The sequence below is a fragment of the Fukomys damarensis genome, unplaced genomic scaffold (assembly GCF_012274545.1).
Source record: "Fukomys damarensis isolate Sample0158 unplaced genomic scaffold, DMR_v1.0_HiC HiC_scaffold_30, whole genome shotgun sequence".
Lineage (NCBI taxonomy): Eukaryota > Metazoa > Chordata > Mammalia > Rodentia > Bathyergidae > Fukomys > Fukomys damarensis.
In genome coordinates, this window is record NW_022900942.1 from 49,498,163 (window position 1) to 49,517,943 (window position 19,781).

The 19,781-nt window shown below is 34.5% G+C and overlaps 1 protein-coding gene across 1 annotated transcript in view; it reads right to left on the minus strand.

Moving 5' to 3' along the window:
- Asxl3 (ASXL transcriptional regulator 3) overlaps positions 1 to 19,781 on the minus strand; it is a 134,887-nt gene that overhangs the window by 92,165 nt on the left and 22,941 nt on the right. The window contains exons 4-5 of the mRNA XM_033757482.1: positions 6,910 to 7,018; positions 5,532 to 5,637 (exon numbers count right to left, since the gene is read on the minus strand). Coding sequence (XP_033613373.1) covers positions 5,532 to 5,637; positions 6,910 to 7,018 — 215 coding nt within the window. The remainder of the gene's footprint in view (positions 1 to 5,531; positions 5,638 to 6,909; positions 7,019 to 19,781) is intronic.

The following is a 19,781-nucleotide window of genomic DNA, read 5'->3' on the forward strand; positions in this document are numbered from 1 at the left end:
CCCCAAAGCAATTTCTCTAATGCAACTTCAAAGGAGAGGCCAGGAAATCTAATTTGGGTTGTGTTAGGGGATATGCGGGGGTATGAGTTATTCCGTGAAGTACCTATTCACATGTCGAATTAGGGGAGTTTGCTTATCCCTGCTTTGTTAAGTTATTGCCTTAGTGTTCTAGCCCTATCTCCCACCCATGCCCAACTACCAAAACTCTTCCTCTGTCTGCTCTGAAATTCAGTATTAATCCTGAGAAAAATTTCCTGCAATCGCCATATTTTCTCTGAATACTCCCTTCACTTTTTGATCTATAAAACCTGGCTCTCTCCTTTAAATACTATTTCTCCAGATCATTCTCCAGTGGTAACCACTGTCTTTTCTTGTCTTGTACTACTGCACCTGTAATGCGATAGATAAGCTAGCCTTTTCTCATTGCTAAGACTCTTCTCCACCCTACTCCTCCGATGCGGCCAGCTCTGTGTCTCATGGCATCAGACTGTACTACTACTCCTATCGTACCTATCTGCAAGACTCTATGTCCCCTCGTCCGGGCACCTCTGAAGAATACACATACTTACTGCTTAACCATTCATGACCGCCTTAGACCTAGCTCCCTTCTTTCATCTATGACACATATTCCACATCATTCCCCTAACCTCAATGTCGCAGACACCGCTCTCTTATCTCCTTGCTTCTAACTCATTTTCTCTAGAAGGCCACCTCAAACAGGGCTTCCACCATCGCACCACCCTTCACACACTCACGCTGTCACTTATCTCCACATCCAGTTTAAACGCTGATCTTTAACTCCACTTCGCACATCCCTCAACTCCTCTGTCCTCTTCCTTCATTGGTCACATTTGAGAAACCCTTAAATCTAGTCAAATCTACCCACGTAGAACATAACCGGGTGGAGGGAGGGTGCACAGCTGTGTTTATTGACCTCGTATTAAATTCAAAATTAATAGCCTTTTTTTTCTGGTACCAAGGGTCCATCTCAGGCCTTGCATTTGTGAGGCAGGTGCGGTACCACTGAGTTAAGGCCCCCACAAAATTAATAACCCCAAGAGTGCCTTTAATGCTATCAGGCCCTTTTAGACGAATACATTAAATCTTCTCCTTAAATCCCTAAAACTTCCCACTATTCTCACTTCTTAATAGCGAAAACGCTGCAACAGGCAAACTTCCATGCTTCCTCTCCACATGCTCATGCACTCACACTGGGGGAAATAAGCTAAAGTCCCCTCCAGCTTCCCTTCCCGCACCAGTCCACACCCCGCTAAGGCCAGTCTTCTCATCTGATCGGGCCCATTTCTTTCCAGCCAATCCAGTACATGACAACGACGTCCCTCCCAAATCATCAATCTTTCCTCTTCAACTGGAAATTTCTCTTCAGTAAACATTCGAATAAACTATTTTCCATTAAAAACAAAACCAAACTTTTTCTTGAATCTACTTTCCCTTCCAGCCATTTTCCCACTTCACTCATTTTCTCTTGCTCAGAAAACCGACAAAAACTTTCCTACACTTGTGATCTCCAATTTCTCTCCACGCGTGCTCTTGAATCCACTCCATTCAGGTGGCTGTTACCATTTCTCAGAAAGTGTCAGTGTCCAGTTCATCCATACTCACAAAGCAAATACTGTAGTAATTTCTTACTCACTACAGCCTGACAAATCGAAAGCACTGATGTATTTGAGTTGTTTCCTCCTTGAATCACCTCCTTTACTTGGTTTCCTGACAGAATAGTTGTTCTCACGTCCCTTTACCATCAGTCTCATTTACTGCTTCCTGTCATCTCTCCAACCTCTTGAAACTCAAGTGCCTCTCACCTCATTCTTTGAGCCTCTTTACTTTGCAATTCACCTTCAGTTCCTTGGTGATCTCATCCAGTTTTATGTCTATAAATACCACTTATAAAGTGACCATTTTCAACTATCTGCAGCAAGGTCATTCCCTTATAGTTCTCTTTTTAAATAGCTTTTAATTTTATGGAAAAATTATACAAACTTTTTTTTTTTGGTACCAGGGATGGAAACGGGGTCTTTGCACTTGTGAGGCAGGTGGCAGAACCACTGAGCTAAATCCCCAGCCCAGTACAAACTTTCATAATCTAATAATAAGAGAACAACAAGAGTTAATACACCATGTATCCTTCTCAAAGTAGTTACTCAGAGTATAAGGCAGACAAAAAAATATTCTCTCTAACAAGAACCACAAAGTAGTAGAACACTTTCTTTTCAATGAACTAAAAGTAACAGTATGAACGAAACAAACTGGAATATATATCAAAAAGTTTTTGAAACAATGGCTAGGTATTGGGGGGATTATTTTTATTTTCCCTATTCCTTATTTATCTATTTTCTTTTCAGCTAATTTGTGTATTTTGAATTTTTCACATAAGAGAAACCATGCAATATTTAATCTTGCATGTCTTATTTCACTTTACATTATATTCTCAAGTTAGATCCATTTGCCAACAAATACCTGAAATGTATCTTTCTTTATGGTAGAGTAGTACTTTGCTGTGTATAAGTACCACATTTTCCCTATCCATTCATCTGTTAATGGACATATACACTATTATATGATCATAAATCATAATCTGTTATACAGATCATAAATCTAGGTAAGATCTAGTTATCATAAATTGTGCTGCTATAAACATAGCATGTATCCCTGTAATATGCTTATTTTAACTCTTTTGAGAAGATCCCTAAAAGGGGGACAGCTAGATCAAAAGGATTTCTATTTTTAGTTTAGTTTTTTTTTTTGAGGAATTTCCACACTGATTTATGCAGTGATTGTATTAATTTACATTCCAATCAATGGAAAACAGTTCCTTTTTCTCCACATTCCTGCCAGAATTTGTTATTTTTTAAAAGATAGATTTTTTTTTAAAGATAGCCATTCTTCTGGGGGTAGGATGGTATCTCAATGTAGTTTTAATTTGCATTTTTCTAATAGTCAATGGTGTAAAACATTTTTTTCCCATTATTTACTGGCCATTTGTACTGCTGAAAAGTGTTTATTCACTTAGGTTACCATTTTTTGCCTGGGTCTTTTGTTTTTGGAGAATCTACTATTTTTGAGTTGTTTCTATATTCTAAATGTCAGTCCTCTGTCTAAGGAATAGTTGGTATTTTTTTCCCCATTTTTTAGGTTGCTTCTTCACTCTGTGGATTCCTTTGCTGTACAGAAACTTTTAAATTTGATATGCTCCCATTTGTTGATTGTTGATATTATTTATTGTGCCACTGGAGTTCTGTTCACAAAGTTCTTGCCTAAGACTACATCTTCAAGAGTTGTACCTATTTTTATTTCCCAATATGTTTTAACATGTAGATCTCTGATGTTAGTTAAGACCTATATATCTCACTCTATGTACTCAACTAAAATTTCCTTTGAATTTTGGATAGATAAATGTATGGTTTCTAATACATCCACTGGATGTCAAAATGTAATGTCATACTCAAAGTTCAGAATACACTACTATGTCTAAGGTAAAGATAATGCTATTTTTCTACTTGCTTACAGTCAAAACTCGGGAGTCATTCTCCATTCCTTTATCTTGTATCCACATTCATCAGTCAGCAGCTCACATTGAATCTTCCTTCAAACGTACCCAGAACCCATCACTTTTCATAATACCCACTGCTGCCCCTTTAATTCAAATAACTATCACCTTTCCCCTACATTATGGCAATATCTTAGATTATGGCAATAGCTTCCTGTTTTTTCTTCCTGGTTTTCTCATACTTGGTAATATAACTAAAATGTTGAGATCACTGCTTTCTAGCTTAAAACACTTTAACAGAATAATTTATCACTCAAAGCAAAAGCCTACAGCAATATATTACATGATCCGGCCCCCATCACTTATCTGGTTTCATATCTTACTATACTCTCTTTCTTTGATCACTCTGAGTTCCCTATGACACCAGCATCTTGCTGCTTCTGGAATGTTTCAAGCACACTCCTGCCTCAAGGCCTTTGCAAGTACTGTTCCCTTTACCTGGACTCTCTGTCTTTAAATACCTGCTCCTTTGCTCCACTCAGCTTTTTTTTCAAATATACTCCTTCTCTCTACTCTTACTTCTTTATCTTTCCTACTATCACTTGTCACATCTAGATAAACTACAAATATTAAGTATTTATTTCCCTTATTGGCCATATCAAAGAATATAAGCTCCAAGAGAGGTTTGTTTCTCTTTCTTACTGCTGGAAATACAAGATCAAGAACTGTTCAGGCACAGAGTAGAATCTCAACTCATGTTGAGAGACACCATGAGTGCTCTCTTGTGTAGGTAATAAAACAGAAATGAGCTAAGATTCTCCTTCATCTCAGGATGCCCCCTTCACTGGCCCATTCAGAATGCCAGAAATTTCTGTGCACCTTTGGCTTGTCTTCTTTCTAACCTCAAAGTTCTGCCAAGGCTTAAAATACAACAAGGATGGGGTTGGAGGGGTGGGATAGAAATAGAGTTATCAAGGCAAGTTCAAGTTGGTGAAAGTAATCTAAATGTCTGAAGCTATTTTACTAAGAAAAGAATCTCTCTTCCTTATGGTAAATAAACAACTCCTGCAGTACATCAGATAGTAATGAAGTAGCATTGGTCTTACAAGCCTATGCACAGGCATGGGCAGGACTGTGATCAACATGGGGAGAACAGGGGAAGGAATTCTGATGGCCACTAACAAAATGAATGACTTGAGGTTATTACTGAAATATAATATTTCTGTAAGGATCCTTTAAGATTTGTTTGCTTAAAGATAATTCACTGATTCCTCTGAGACTATTGACAGAGATTTTAATTACACAGTCTGCCTCCCAAACCATGATTGGGGACCAAATGTCGGAGGAGTGGGCAGGATGGCAGAAGGTATGGCAGCTTCTGTGGGACAGAATTGCAATACTGAATTATGTATATGTACAAATCATAATGTAAATAAAGACGAAGCAAAAATGAAATAACAAGGTCAGAATTCAGAGCTTGAAAATATCCCCTTAAAATTCAGCAAAGGTTAGTCCATTCTCAACAATGTTTAACAAGAAAATATTTTGTTTTTTGTTTTTTGGTTTTTTGCTGTGAGGTAGAGTAACACTAAGCTTAATTTATAAAGATCAAAATGGTAAATCAAGATATTCTAAAACTACTTGGAATCACAAGAAAAAGCAACACGATTAGTAACAAAACAGAGGTATGTATTCTTAACCCATTCAAAAGAATAAAACCACTATATACATCCAATTACTCTGTTACCTCCACTGGAGAAACATACTGATAATGGTAACACAGTAGAAAGTGATTCAAGAAAGAGACCCTGTTAAAAAAAGAAAGCCCAAGAACTGTATACCGCTTTTTATGAGCTAATCTTTTAAAATTAAAACTGGTTGAAGATAAAATTTAGCAAGCAGTAAAAAACACAAGAAAATTTTCTCTCTCAATGCTTGTGATCAGTCAGTGAATTATTGGAGGTCTAGGCAACTTTCACAGCACCAAGGTTTTTATTTTAGAGCTCCGCACACTTACACTTACCTCTGTTTTCCTCTCCATTGGCGTTTGCCTCAGCCATCTCTGTGCCATCCAGGTCAGATTCACAGACTAAATCCAACGTTCCATCTGCCAGGCATGACTCCTCTTTCTATATTCGTTTTTAAAATGATGATTTATGGAGAAGTATTAGCAACTGGAAACATTCAAAATACTTTCAGAACCCTAAAACATTATTACAGTTAAATGTGATGTGGAATTCTAAAACAGATTTACTTTTTAGTGTAAAAAATCACTCCTTAGGATGAAAAGAATCTACTAAAAGTTCTTTTCTTGGTTGGTATTTTTGGGCAACCTTTCAAAATCTATACCAAATATTAAAACAAAAAAAGATTTCCATATTTTCAATGCTACAACCCCCCTGATATAAACAAATACAATTAAAAACTCAGAATTTTGATTGGTAAATTTAATACGAAGTAGGTACAAAAAGCAACTGAAAGAAAAAACATTATATTAACAAGCCTGTTATTTTCTGCAAACCACACAGTGACAAGAACCCAATTTTGAATAGTTAAGGAAAAATCCCCACTAATTTTTTTGGGGGGTGCCAGGTATAACAGGGTTTTAAATAACAATAATAATAATAATAAAAATTAAAAATCTCCTCAAAAGAAATCAATGAACTTTAAATATAACCCATTATATATGAAAAAAGTGATGCCTTTTTAGTTCGCAAGAATTAATATATCAAATTTACTTGTTCTAATTTATACAACCATTTGCAGATCATAAGAATTCAGTCCTCTGGAATTTTACATTTTAGATGGCATTTCCCATTATAGGTGGAAATGGCAATTATACTAAAATAATTAAGACGCAGTTGTATGAAACTTTCTATTTTATTTTTGTGTTTTGCTCAAATAACAAGTATGAATTATTAGTAAGACTTCTTTGAGAACACCATTTATTGTCAAATTAGATACCTGATTTATATCAGAAAGTTTTCAAGCATAAGGAATGTCTTATTTTTACAAAAACCAGAAAGGTATACAGGTGTGAAGTCTGTACATCAACCTATAGTCACTAATTCAAGGAGTTTAGGGCAACTGTGATCATCTTAAAGTCCTGATGACCCATGACACTCTTTCCCATAAATTTTAAAGAATCAACAACTTTATGGAAACCACAACTATTTTCCATTACCATCTGTTATGCACGAAACCAAAGATATGCTTGCCTTAAAGAAATATGTCATTGTTTATTCTTAATATGAAGTAACTTTATTACATATGAAAATACTTAAAAAGCCTATTATTCTTTTACTCTTCATTCAAATTTAATTTTGTTTACCTTCTTTAGGATTGAAAAGAATGCATGATACACAGTAATAATACATAAAATCAAGAACAATTCAACTTACTTTGAGAGCATAGAGGCCTGACTTTCCAGGGATTTTGAAGAATGATCCATCCCCTATTCGAGTGTTAGTGTGAAGCATTGCATTCAGACAAGCTAATGGAGAGGTTCCACTAGAAAATAAAAGTGTAAAAAAATGAAGCAATCTGATATGCAGCTTCTGTGGCAAAACTGTTCTCTGAATCTCAAAGAAAAAAAAAAAGAGCTTCTTGCATGCCTTTTTAAAAACTCTGAAAACATCTACATTACAATAACGGGCCAGTCCAGTTTCACCAAAGTTAATCAGATGCATCTGTCTTACAGGCTTCAGGCAAAAAAGTTCCCTAAATTGAAATTATGCTTTTATTCATAAAGCAACCAACACTGTATATTAAAGAAACCAAAGCCCCAACTTTTATGTGGTGTTACACTATGAAGCCTCGGTTTTAAAATACTAGAGACAACTTGATGGTTGCACTTGAATGATCAAAAAAAAAACAAGTTCAAGGGCAGCTCCATCTCCTAGGCTGAAAAAGCAACAAAAGAATAATAAGAAACCAGGGAAGACCTGATTTGAAATTGTAAGCATTTAAGTTACTCACGGTAATGCATTTTTCACATGGCCAAATAACAATCTATATCTGTATCAATATCTCTTCTACAGCTTCTACAATGACATCCTTTTCTCAGTTATATCAAATTTAAAAAATATGTGTTTGGGAATCCTGCCCAACTAATAATTATGTTCTGCAGTAAAAATGCAAGTGGCTAGATTTTGAAATTGGTTATTTTAAAAGAAATCAAACAGTATTAAACTAATGATTTTAAAATATCGAAACAAATATGTGCAAACATTACTGGGATTTATTTACGTAATTGCCAAGATATTTGCAAAATATATAATCTGTATGTATTTTCAGGGTAGATTTTAGATCATTTTTGTGTTCTTCTTGCAAACTAATTTTTTGCAATATAGTATTTCAGCTATAATTATTACTTTTATTTAATTATGTTTCTATATACATTTAATTTCCTTATATATTAAAAGACCAACATTTGGTGAAAACAATTTTGATTACAAGCATTACCTACACCCCTTATACCTCTTTAGAGTCATGGGTATTTAAGATTTTCTTAGGCAAGAAGGCTTGTAAAATACTGAACTTTTAAACTTTGAACTTCTGGAGTAAAAACATTTTTATGTTACTAACTTAAAACTTCTAAAACCCAAGATTATTAAATCTTTTACTATAAAAATTATCCAGTAAAATGAAAAAGTCAAATTCACTGAGTTGCCAGAGCACACTTAGCAGTAAGTCAGTGTGTGTGTGTGTGTGTGTGTGTGTGTGTGTGTGTGTTCATCATGGTCATAAAGGTTCATAAGTATTAGAATAATATGAAGACTGTATTATTTCAGGATGCAGCTTCTCTGTGCAAGCACATAAATATGATTCTATTGGATCTGACAAGAAACAAGACTTCTAAAATAAATCTGGTCATAGAACAATGCAGTTGTAGCACTAGAGTACACATGGTAATAATGTTGTGTGCTTACGTAATATTTTATCTTATGAAGCTCCTAGAATTTTACAGACCTCATTTCATTATTCTCCCTTACAAAAGATTTTTGCTCATATTTAAATGATCCCCGTCACATCTATAAAGTGAAATACATTTATCTCCCCAGAAATGTCTCTCACTGTATGAATTTCAGATAAATAATGCAATTCATGTTATACTGAACACTGCAAAATATACATTTTTACATTATACTCCTTGGAAAATTTGAAGCTGGGAGTCATTGTGCCAGATTTTTGCAGTTTTAATTTAGTGAAACTGTCAGAAATGCAGACTTTCCGTCGGGACTTGGCAGGAAGATGTGAACATGACAAGTAAAATAGAATCCAATACATAAAAATGACACAATGTAGATTTTTAAAATGCAGCCTAATAAAATTGTCCATCTAACATGAGGCCTCACAGTATTCTCCCAGCTCTTGATTACTAAGTTGTGAATGAACACAAGATCTAAACATTATAGAGCAGTACAGATTTAAAAGCAACTTAGAAATGCTGAATAAACATAACACCACTAAAATTTACATTTTGTTTCTAAGGTAAAGATAATTGTAAAAGATAAATTGGCTATTAAATAGCAGCTGCTGAATGCTATGCTTACTGCAAACATATGTGCTAAGTATCAGGTTTCACACAAATAATAAGCTCTATTGAGCATGAATATATTATTAAATAATCCTGCTTATTAACTTAGTAAACTAAGATTTATATGGAAAACTTTGAAAACATGTAATTTAAAATCACATGACCATACATACCTCTTTAAAAGTCTAAATGACTATTAAAATTTCCCCAAATCTAAAAAATAAGCCTAGGTAATTTGTTTTATTTCAAAGCTATAAAACATTCACATTCTGGAAGAATCAGACAATATATCACAACTCAGTTCACTCAATGACTAGCCACTTGGTATTAAGCATATTAATTGCATAATTCTGGTCTATTTTATTTAAAAATAATACCTAAACTCATCAAAAGAGTTTAATACGTATTAAGAAGTAACTGATTCATCCAATGCAATAGACACAATAGGAAAACATATCTTAAAAGTCTTTCCTGCCACCATTTTTATGGATATCTAATTTTCTCATGAAGTCCATAAAGCCTAGACAACGCATACTTCTTTTCTTGAAGAAAGGTATGGTCTTAATTAACTGCTAGTGAGTAGGAATAAATTAAAATATTGTTTATAAAATTTAGTATATTTATACTTGAAAAAATCAATTTACCAAATATATTCTATACATATATATTTAAAACACAATAGCTACGAAAGATGAAGAAAATATGCTTCCAAAGTCTGTATTCTCAGAGATCATGAACACCTGTGAAACACTGCTTATTTCTAGTTTAATCAAAATTTTTTTCTTAATACTTAATGCAAAAGTTAATCACCTCAGTCAGAATTAAAACACTAAAATTCTGTAATTGCATATGAAGTAATAAAACATCAATGGTTTAAGAAAATAGCTCTGAAATTTCAGAAGTACTTACTTTCTAACAAGATGAATTGGAGGAACCATGATAGTCCAATTTATAAAAGGAAAAGGAAGAAAAATAAAGTTAGTTTTCTACCATAAAACATAATTCTTCATTTTACCATTTCAATAAATAGGACAATGTACAAGAGCTAGACCAAAGCCTTCTATCTGATTGCCTGTGGGGAGGTTGGGAGGGAAAAAGAGCTCTGAGCTAAAATGTGACTTTGGCTTTTTTCCCTAATACTTCTATAGTGTTTTCATTTTGTTCCTAATACTCATATATTTTGATACTATCGATACTATAAGAAATAGGTTAACAAGACAATATTTGCACCCAATTGTTTTCTTTTGTCTATCCCCTATCAGTGGGCCCTTTTCTATACACCTGCCAGGGTAGATACACAGCTTATTCTACGTGTTTTTTTTTTTTTTTCCCTAGACTGTAGGGCTGTGGAACCCTTCTGGTTTGTTTTCGTTTCCCACAGCCCCTGAAGCAAAACAGGGGTGGAATTTGGAGGCAGGGGAGCAAGCATAATTTAAACTGTCTAGACATCAAAGGACCCCCAGAGACACTTTGCAGAGCCCTGATGTGTTGTGAAATACTGAAAAATCATTGCTTTATGTCATCAAATTGCTGATGGAACACATAAAATGTTATTAATACTGAATACTCAGTGAAGGAAATGGACAGCCTATTTATATAATTTTAAAAATTAGGAAGAGTACAGGAGAATGTGACTGAAAGATTTTCAGACATAACAAAGAAATATAACATGGGCCTCCATTCCTTTACATATAAAATAATAATTTTACAAGACAATATTTAAGCAACCCAAATCTTAAGATATTGGATTATGTATGTAGCTTGCAATAAAAATTTTAGATAGAAGCTATTTTTATAAACATTTTAGAATCTCCCTTTTCAAAAACAGGAATATCAAAACAATCGTAGGTAACAGTCTAGAAACTCAAATTCAATATGCAATTATTACATAGCATTATTACACAGTGCTATTAATATAAATAATTATATACTTACTCTCCTTTAAGAAAGAATTAATATATTCTTTCTTAAGTATTCTTAGTGCCATCTCTAATAAAATATCAATTATAAAGTATATATTTTCAACAGTAATTATGTGATACTTGTGGTGCAGATAAGTTCTATATTGCTTCTATAGGATCTTTGTGCTCACTTTTGGAAAATCAAATTGTTTATACTTAGAATTTGTACTATATATGTATTTGTATATAATACTTTACAAAAAGTTAAAAGTGAATAATTTACCCTTGGATTTATTTGGCTATTCATTTATATATTTAATGGTTATGCCCCTACTAGTGGAAGATAAAACTATGTTTACTAGAATGGGACAAATTTCTAAACACACAAAGTAACATAATGCAAATCAGCTGATGATTAAAAACTATCCTAGATAATTTAAATTGATGATTAAAACTATCCTAAAAATCAAGATCAAACCAACTTCTTATTCATAAGAAGTATTACTGCTAATTAACAAAAATCTCTAAAATGACTAGAAAAATAAACCTTTATCAAAAGCAGATATAAAAAATGAACATCTAAGATATATAATTACATATATTAATGAAAAATCTCAGCATGAAATATGAATAAAATATAACCTGCAATAAATTAAAGTTTGATGTTGAAGAACAGTGCAAACTTCATGTTCCTTCCAAGATCACTAACGTGAGTTGTTAATGAACATTTACATATGAAGAAAAACACAAATTAGAGTTTAGAAAAATTTAAAATAAATTGTATTAACTCATCAGCTCAAGTAAAAGGTCATATTAAGAGGAAGATATATTGCAAAATATTTACATGATTTTCAATATTTAATATCACTAAGGAAAAGTTTCTCTTGTCAGGAGAAGATATTGAGGCAAGAAATAATTATCAAATAAAATACACCACACAATATCTTCTTAAAATTGGAGATATAATTACACACTTCAAACTTCAAAGTGTCTGACTGACCTGAACAATGTAAAAATATATTTTTCTTTGAATTTCAACAGATGTAGACTTTTTGTCCACTTCACAGAGACTAAGAAGCTACTAATAAATAAACTGCAGTACTTCATACAAATATACTCACTGAACAGAACTTTTAGAAGCCAAAAATTCTACCTCATTAGAGGAAGATCAAGAGTTTACTTAGTATTATTTAAATATAGGATAAGATTTAAAAATAGCCCTATATAAGTATTAACAAAACATGTAATGTATAATTTTCAAAGACTTCCTATTAAAGCAGTAGGCAAGGTGGGCATCTTTGATTATGGACATCTGGTCGACCACATGTATAGCTAGACACTGGCAATTGTTCCTTCACAGCTGTGCATGTCATGACACAGCAAGTTACTCCCAGGTTGTATGGACGTCAGTAGAGTCACGTGAACAAGAAAGACTGGGTTCTGAGGCAAATCAGTCTGCATTTAAAAAGGTGGGACCATTTACTAGATGTGTCACACTAGATTTAGCCTTTTTAAAACATCGGCTTCGTCAACTTTAAGGTGTGAATAATGTCATTATCATAGATTATTTTGAAGAGTAAATGAGTCAAAACACGGGAAGCAGTTGCAATGGTTCTAGCCATGCTGAGTTTTAACACTTGTGACCTGTTATTACAAATGCTACAATTATTACTAAAAATAACCTATAGCCAGAGGTCCATAGAATGACAATGGAAAATTAGCATTTGATAGCTTTTACATAAATAATTATTTTAAGTAAGATTTTTTGTTTAACATCTAATTTCATATTAATCTCACTATCAAAAAATAAGTGAATCCGCCGCCTGCCTCGCAAGCACAAGGACCGAGTTTGATTCCGGTACCAAATAATAAATAAATAAATAAATAAGTGAAGACATGGGTCTGTGGAACACTCCTAGCCTATAGTCTTTCACATGTGAATAATACTGAAAATTAGTGATAACAGTAACGGTACAGGGAGAATGACAGCAGTATCTGTTATTTAGTTATCATTTATTAAGACTATCTACAATGTGTCTTGGCTTTCACAACTGTTTTCTACATTTCTTACAGCCACCAAAAGCATGAATTCTCAGTTTTACAGAAGTAACTAGGACTCAGAGATTAAGAATCTTATTGAGTTTCAATAACAACAAAGTTACTGAGCTGAAATCCAAATTCTAATCTGATTCCAAAGCCCATGGTTTTGACATTATTGTATATTCTCTCTCCATAAAACTGCATCCTCCATTTAATCTGCCTTGAATACTGGAAAAGAATATTCCGAACTTGAAAGAACCATACAAAGAAAAGTCTGCTGCTGTTAAATGGTAAAGTGATTGGCTTCATCATCACTCAACTCTGCATACAGCAATGACTTCCCCAGGGTAGGTTTCCAATATTATAATAAAACCCTAGGCTGCTTCATATGACTTTGCCAGTGTCTTCCTCAGTAATGCTATCCATGACAATGAAAGAAGAAAGAATTTAGAAAAAATAAGGCAAAGAATTCAGACCTATAATTGAGATGCCTTTTCAAATTGGATCATTAAAGAAAAACACTCCATTCACTGAACAAACATTTATTCAAACACTATATATGTCAAGCTAATTTTGAAATAAATCTGCACTTTGACAGGGCTTTGAACATAATACAAAAATGCTGAGCCAAACTGAATTTTCTGAATACATATGAGAGGACAGAGGATTCAAGAGAAAGGCAACCTCGAGGCAGACAAGAGGAATCTGCAGATTGAAATGTTGGCCTTAGTTTTTTCCAAGAAGATGACTGAGACAATGATCATGTGTGGATTTCTCACATCATGAACTCCAAATTTAATAACAGTCAATTCATGGCCACTGGTGTCTCTTTAGGATTGTGTACTATTTCTCCACCCATAGAGCCCACAGACAGATTATTTCCAAATAAGCCAAACACGTGTCTTACAAAAGAAAAGTTAATTTCATTTCTTAAAGAACAGAAGAGATATTGTGATTATATCTTGCATGATAAATTAGTGTTGTATTAAAATGTAAATTGCCCTATTTTACTTGTAGCTCCTCATCCTCTCCAATGTGGTAGCAATACTCAATACTGCACCATTCCAAAAATCTGTTCTATAGGATGTCAATCATATATAAAGCTCCAAATAAATTATCAAACAAGTTTAGAAGACAGCATGCTGTATTTTTTTCTTGCAAACTCACCAGATGCATTAACAATATATGTTAAAATATCTGAAAATTTCCATTTAACTCCATGTTTCCTACCCACATGAAATAAGACTTCTCCACACAACGCTTAGCATGCCTAATATGGTTTGCCAAAAAATATACATGGGGAAATGCTATACTATATGGATATGGCTGGGATCATTAGGAAAAAAATACTTAGCTGTCTGTACCCTCAGCAACGCTTAGTTTTATTAACCAAATCTTTTTTATTTTTAAAGTATACAAAATATCTATTTTGCCATGAAAAAACAATGTGGTATGATTTCTCCTATATAACTTATAAATTGATAAATGTAGCTAAGAATTTCAAATAGCACTGAAAATTTTATAAGCAGTATCCACATATAATTGAGAATATTATATATTTTCAAAGTTAAATTTCCCAACAGATGATATACCAAATGGGAAAATCATTTTGCTCGGCTTCCCCAGTGCAGATCTTCCTCCTGATACCGGATTGTTCTCACTTATTGATGAGTTCTTATCCTCCTCCTCATCTCCTGTGACTGAGCATCTCTCACACTATTCCAATCATTTTCTCTCCAGGGTCTCAACCAAGCCTATCTTAAATTTATACTCTTACTTTTTCAAATTCAAACTCAATTCTGGCCTCTCTCACAAGAGCACAATTCTACAGGCCCTAACTGTTCACCTTCCCTGCACTACCCTCCTACTCCATCTCTTTCTACACAATGATGCCAAACAATTTTCCTATTTCAAAACAAAAATACAGCTCCGATTGCTTCTCAGGCCAGACTATTCTATTCAATAGCTTTTTTAAAAATCTGTGGCTTCCACTGCCCACCAAAGGAAATACAAACTGTTCATACTGAAGGCTGAGTCGTCCACAGTGCTCTTGCTACCACCTCTTCACATCTGCTCCAGACAGCTCCCCTAATGCCTGATCCAACTCAGAAAATCACAGAGCCTCTATGGTTTCCTTCTTCTCTGGTCTGGCTCGTGTGAAGCCCTCTACCTGGTCTTGTTCTGCTTCATTTTGCCACTCAAAATACAATTAAAGAAAATTTTCACTCCTACCTTTAAGATGAAGGCTTTTGTAATAAAAGATAATCCCCCTTTCAATCTCCACACATCAGGCCGAGGATTTAGCTCAGTGGTTCTGGCGCCTGCCTCGCAAGCACAAGGACCCGAGTTCAGACCCCGGTGTCAAAAAATAAAACAAAACAAAAAACATAAAAACAATCTCTACACATCATTTCTGTCATGGTTTCTTGTCTCTGTTTTCACCTCTAAATTCCCCATCTTTATTACAAGTTTTGAAGTTTCCTAAGAGATCATCACATATTTATCTTTGCCCAACAAGCCATCTCAAGGTAGTCAAAAAATCTTTGTTTTATTAAGTTTAATCACTGCCACAAAAGCAGTTAGAAATGTGGATTGAAGACCTATTAAAACTGAATATCACCAACTTCTTTTTAATTTGTGGCTATCCACATGTCTGCAGAAACTCTAGTCTTCAGTGACCACTTTAAACGTGCAGACATGAGGTCCTTTCTTTTAGGAAATATTCCTTATTGATTTAAAGCCAGTATAGCAGTCAATAAAATGATCTTAGTTTCTGTATCAGAAAGCTGGCCAGATTAAACCACCTGTCCGGTCACAGTGATGAGTCAAGGGTGAAAGTTTGAGTATTCTGATGACAATTCATTCAAAAATAAGGACAAAGAGCATAAGTTTCGTCGGTAGAAACATCCACTATAAAGGCATAAAAAAGATTTGCTGATGCCTACTTATGCTTCCCCAAGAACAGAGCCTTCTCAGGATTGAGCTAAACAGAGAAAAACAGAACAACACATGAGAGATAAGCGGGGAGGGGGAGAGGGAGAGAGAGAAACTGTATCACTTGATTTCCTGAATTATGTAGTCACAATGAAGATCAACCTGCTGGATGTCGAAATTAATAATCCCCTACTAACTACACTTTAAACATCTGACCAACAGGGAGCCCAAGTGATGTATACAAGCTAACTTTATTTTTCTAATCCTCAATTTCCTGATCTGCAATGATGAGTTTAAAACAGGTGTGCTGTAAGGCTAACTCCTCCTTGGTTAATTTTCTAAGGGAAATCAGTAATTGCTTGACTATGAGCTTTCTAAATTTCATTCCAGTTGGGCTTCCTGTCTGAATACTTCATTATTCGCAGTGCCCTTTGCTCCTAAAACACTACTAATTACCTTTCCTGTCCATAATGATCCCATCCGCACCTCTACAGGCTTTAGAGTGCCTGTCATATTTAGTTCTGGCCAGCCTAACACCACATTGCCTGAGGCAACTACAGCAGCTCCGAAAGGTCTCTGACTTTATTAATGATTCTTCATGTTCCCTCATGGGGTTCTGCCAACCTTAAACATTTAAAAAATTTCAGAGGTTTGTTGATAGGCTAACATTTCATAATTTACAGAGGAGAACAAAATTTGAAGCTTTACAAATCCAGGAATTGGATGAGGACTTCCAGATATGGGAATTATGCAATACTCTTGTGAGAATATAAACTGATATAACCAATTTGGAAACACGATTGGCAATATACAGTGAAAAAATGTGTTAATGCTCTATAGATCAATAATTCCACTTTTTGGTATAAACTTTAGAAAAATTCACATTTTCATAAGGAGATTATTATTTGTTATAGAGGAAGCAAGCCCATTAATACCCTAAATGTTCAACAGGGTACAGTTAAGAAATAAACTTTGACCTAGAATGATCATAGTAAAGTGCAAAATTTCAAACTATAATCAGACATACAAATCTATAACACTGGTAGCCTCTGAGGAGAAAGAGAAGGAAATCCAAGGAACTTCAGCTTTTCTGTTAGGCTTTATTTAGAAATCTGAAGCAACTCCAAGCAAATGTCCAAGATTGTTAATTCTAGCTTATTCCTGTTAATTTATGGGCATTTTGTTGTATTTTCTAAAATTTTAAGATAGAAAAAAATGATTTTTTTTACTATTTTTTGCTCACAATTTGTCTTGTATCTAAGTCTATCAAATTTTTCCCTTTATTTGATTTTTGTAATGATCAATAATATTTGTGCAAGATAGTAAATATTTATTTACATGGAAAGTGAAAGGTATATCACTATACCCAGGCATCCTTTAATCCCAGCACATTTGGAGGTAGAGGTTGAGGTAGGAGACCTTGTGAGACAATGTAGCCAAACTATATCTCACAAATTTAAAGGGAAGGGGTGGAGGAGAACTGGGGATGAACCTTAGTGACCAGGCACCATGGGTTTGATTCCCAATGACACATTAATAAATACCTAAATTATCTATCTATCTATCTGTCTGTCCATCCATCCATCCCTCCCTCTCAACTCCCCTCAGTTCTACCCACTGTTTCAGAGTACTGAGGATCTATCAGGATTTCTTTCAGATCCTTTTGTATTTATACAAACACATACACCCACCCCACTCCACCCCCTCACACACATATAAAAACACATTTATTCAGCTGTATGGTTTGCTATTCTTATTTTCAATACAAATGAGAGCATTTACTACACCAAAAGTATGCTTTCATACTTAGTATGACTGGGAGATTTCACATAAAGCATTTTTTGCTATTTAAAGAATTTTGAATATTTTAAATTTGTACTTAATGCTCTTAAGAATCTATAGGATATACTGCATCACAATTTGAGTATTTATTACAGAGCATTTAATTTATATATAATTTTACCTATTTAAATAGCAGAGTAATAAAGAGATTGCTCTATAATAGATCCCAACAGTTGAGTTTTTAGTCTAAAAGGATGCTTTGAAAATGTTGACAGCTATCTTTCGGTAAGAGTTCCCACTCAATGATGTATAATAGTAGCATTCTAGATTTTTGCCAATCCATTCAAGGGTGGAGGTAATGAGCTCACTGCAAGTAGAGAGAGCAGCAGGAAGGAGGCACAGGTGATCAGGACAGAATGTCCCATGCAGTAACATGAACAGTTGGCATTTCCAGAGCAGTTCACACAAGAGAAGAGAGTAGGGATCTGATTCCAGAGGGAAGGTATATACCATGTCTTGGTAAGTAGCATTTAGTACCACAGTTTAAATGCCACAGCAAGCAGCTTATCCTTTGTGCAGGATATGACCATGAGTCCTGGAGGATTTTAACAAGGAAAACGATCTTCTCCATCTGTCAGCAAGCGGACAGATTTAAATTGAGACAGAAGGTATACCAACTAGGAGCCGATGGAACTGGCCTGCAGGGAAGATGCTAAGAGCTTGAGCAGAACAATGATGGAAAGATAGAGATGTGCTAAGAGACACAGACAGTGTCAAGAAGGGCATGGTGAGAAAAATAAGTAGGACAAAGACACTGACTAGAGACCTGAGCTAACAACTAATGGTGAAAGGTGGTATAAATAAGGTGAGCAATACAAAAGAGGAGATTTGGAAACAATATGGTGAATTCAGCTCTGGCCTTATTTACTTAAAGGCATGTATACAAAACTCAGATAGATTACACACATCCCAGAGTCAGTGTTGGATTGGAGATAAACACTAGTAATCATCAATATATAGATGGCATTCAGACTGATGACAGCTGATAGGCACAGTTGTGGCGTAATAGAAGAGGAAAAACATTACTCGCTTGATTTTATTACATTTCAAACATCAGAAAGCTATATGAGAAAATATTCCTGAGACCAAAGAAAGGGGAAAAGTCCTGTTAAGATTCTACTGTGATATTATAAGGTGTGTTCTAACAGGAACATGTGATTATTGTAGAAGCCAGAATAAATCTCTGTATTCATAGGTAGAAAATCCCATACAAAGTCAATGATCAAGAGGACCATACTAGCAAGAGTAATTTACTTAATATGCATAGTCCACCAATAAACTCTATATGTACTTCAGGAAAAGAAAATCTTGTATTAATATTATAATACCTTTTTCTATGTGGACCTTAAAGGATGTTGTACATCGCAGCACACCCACTACACTGCCAGCCCTTACAGAAGAAATTGAAAATGAATGTGCAGCAATCTCAAGGGACAGTTGGACTAAGGTTACCCAAGCAGCAGTTCACCATACTAATAAATGTTTGGGAGCGAATGGACACCACATTGAGCACCTCCTATAATTGTACAGGCCAAAAGTAACTTGTATTAATTTCATGATGTCTCAGTAAATTTAGCATTAAAACATTAATACAAGTTTTTCTTTTACCGAAGTATGTATACTTTTTTGGTGGATTCTGTAGTTTTCTCTTTAAAAGTAATATGAGATCATTCCTAAATATCCACCAGTTGAGAAAAGATAAGAAAAATTACCTGAAATTCAAATTCCTTAAAATACTTTGGACGTTCTGTAAATTTTCTTCTAGTCTTTTTTTTAATTTCCCTACTTTAAAGATTTTGTTGTTGTTGTTTTGTTACCAGGACTGATCGAACTCAGGACCTTGCATTTGCCAGGCAGGCAAGGCACCACTGAGCTACATCCCTGGCCCACTTTAAAGTTATAACTTACCTGGGCTGGGGATTTAGCTCAGCGGTTCAGTGGCCTGCCTCGCAAGCACAAGGACCCGAGTTAGATCCCCGGTACCAAAAAAAAAAAAAAAAAAAAAAAAAAAAAAAAA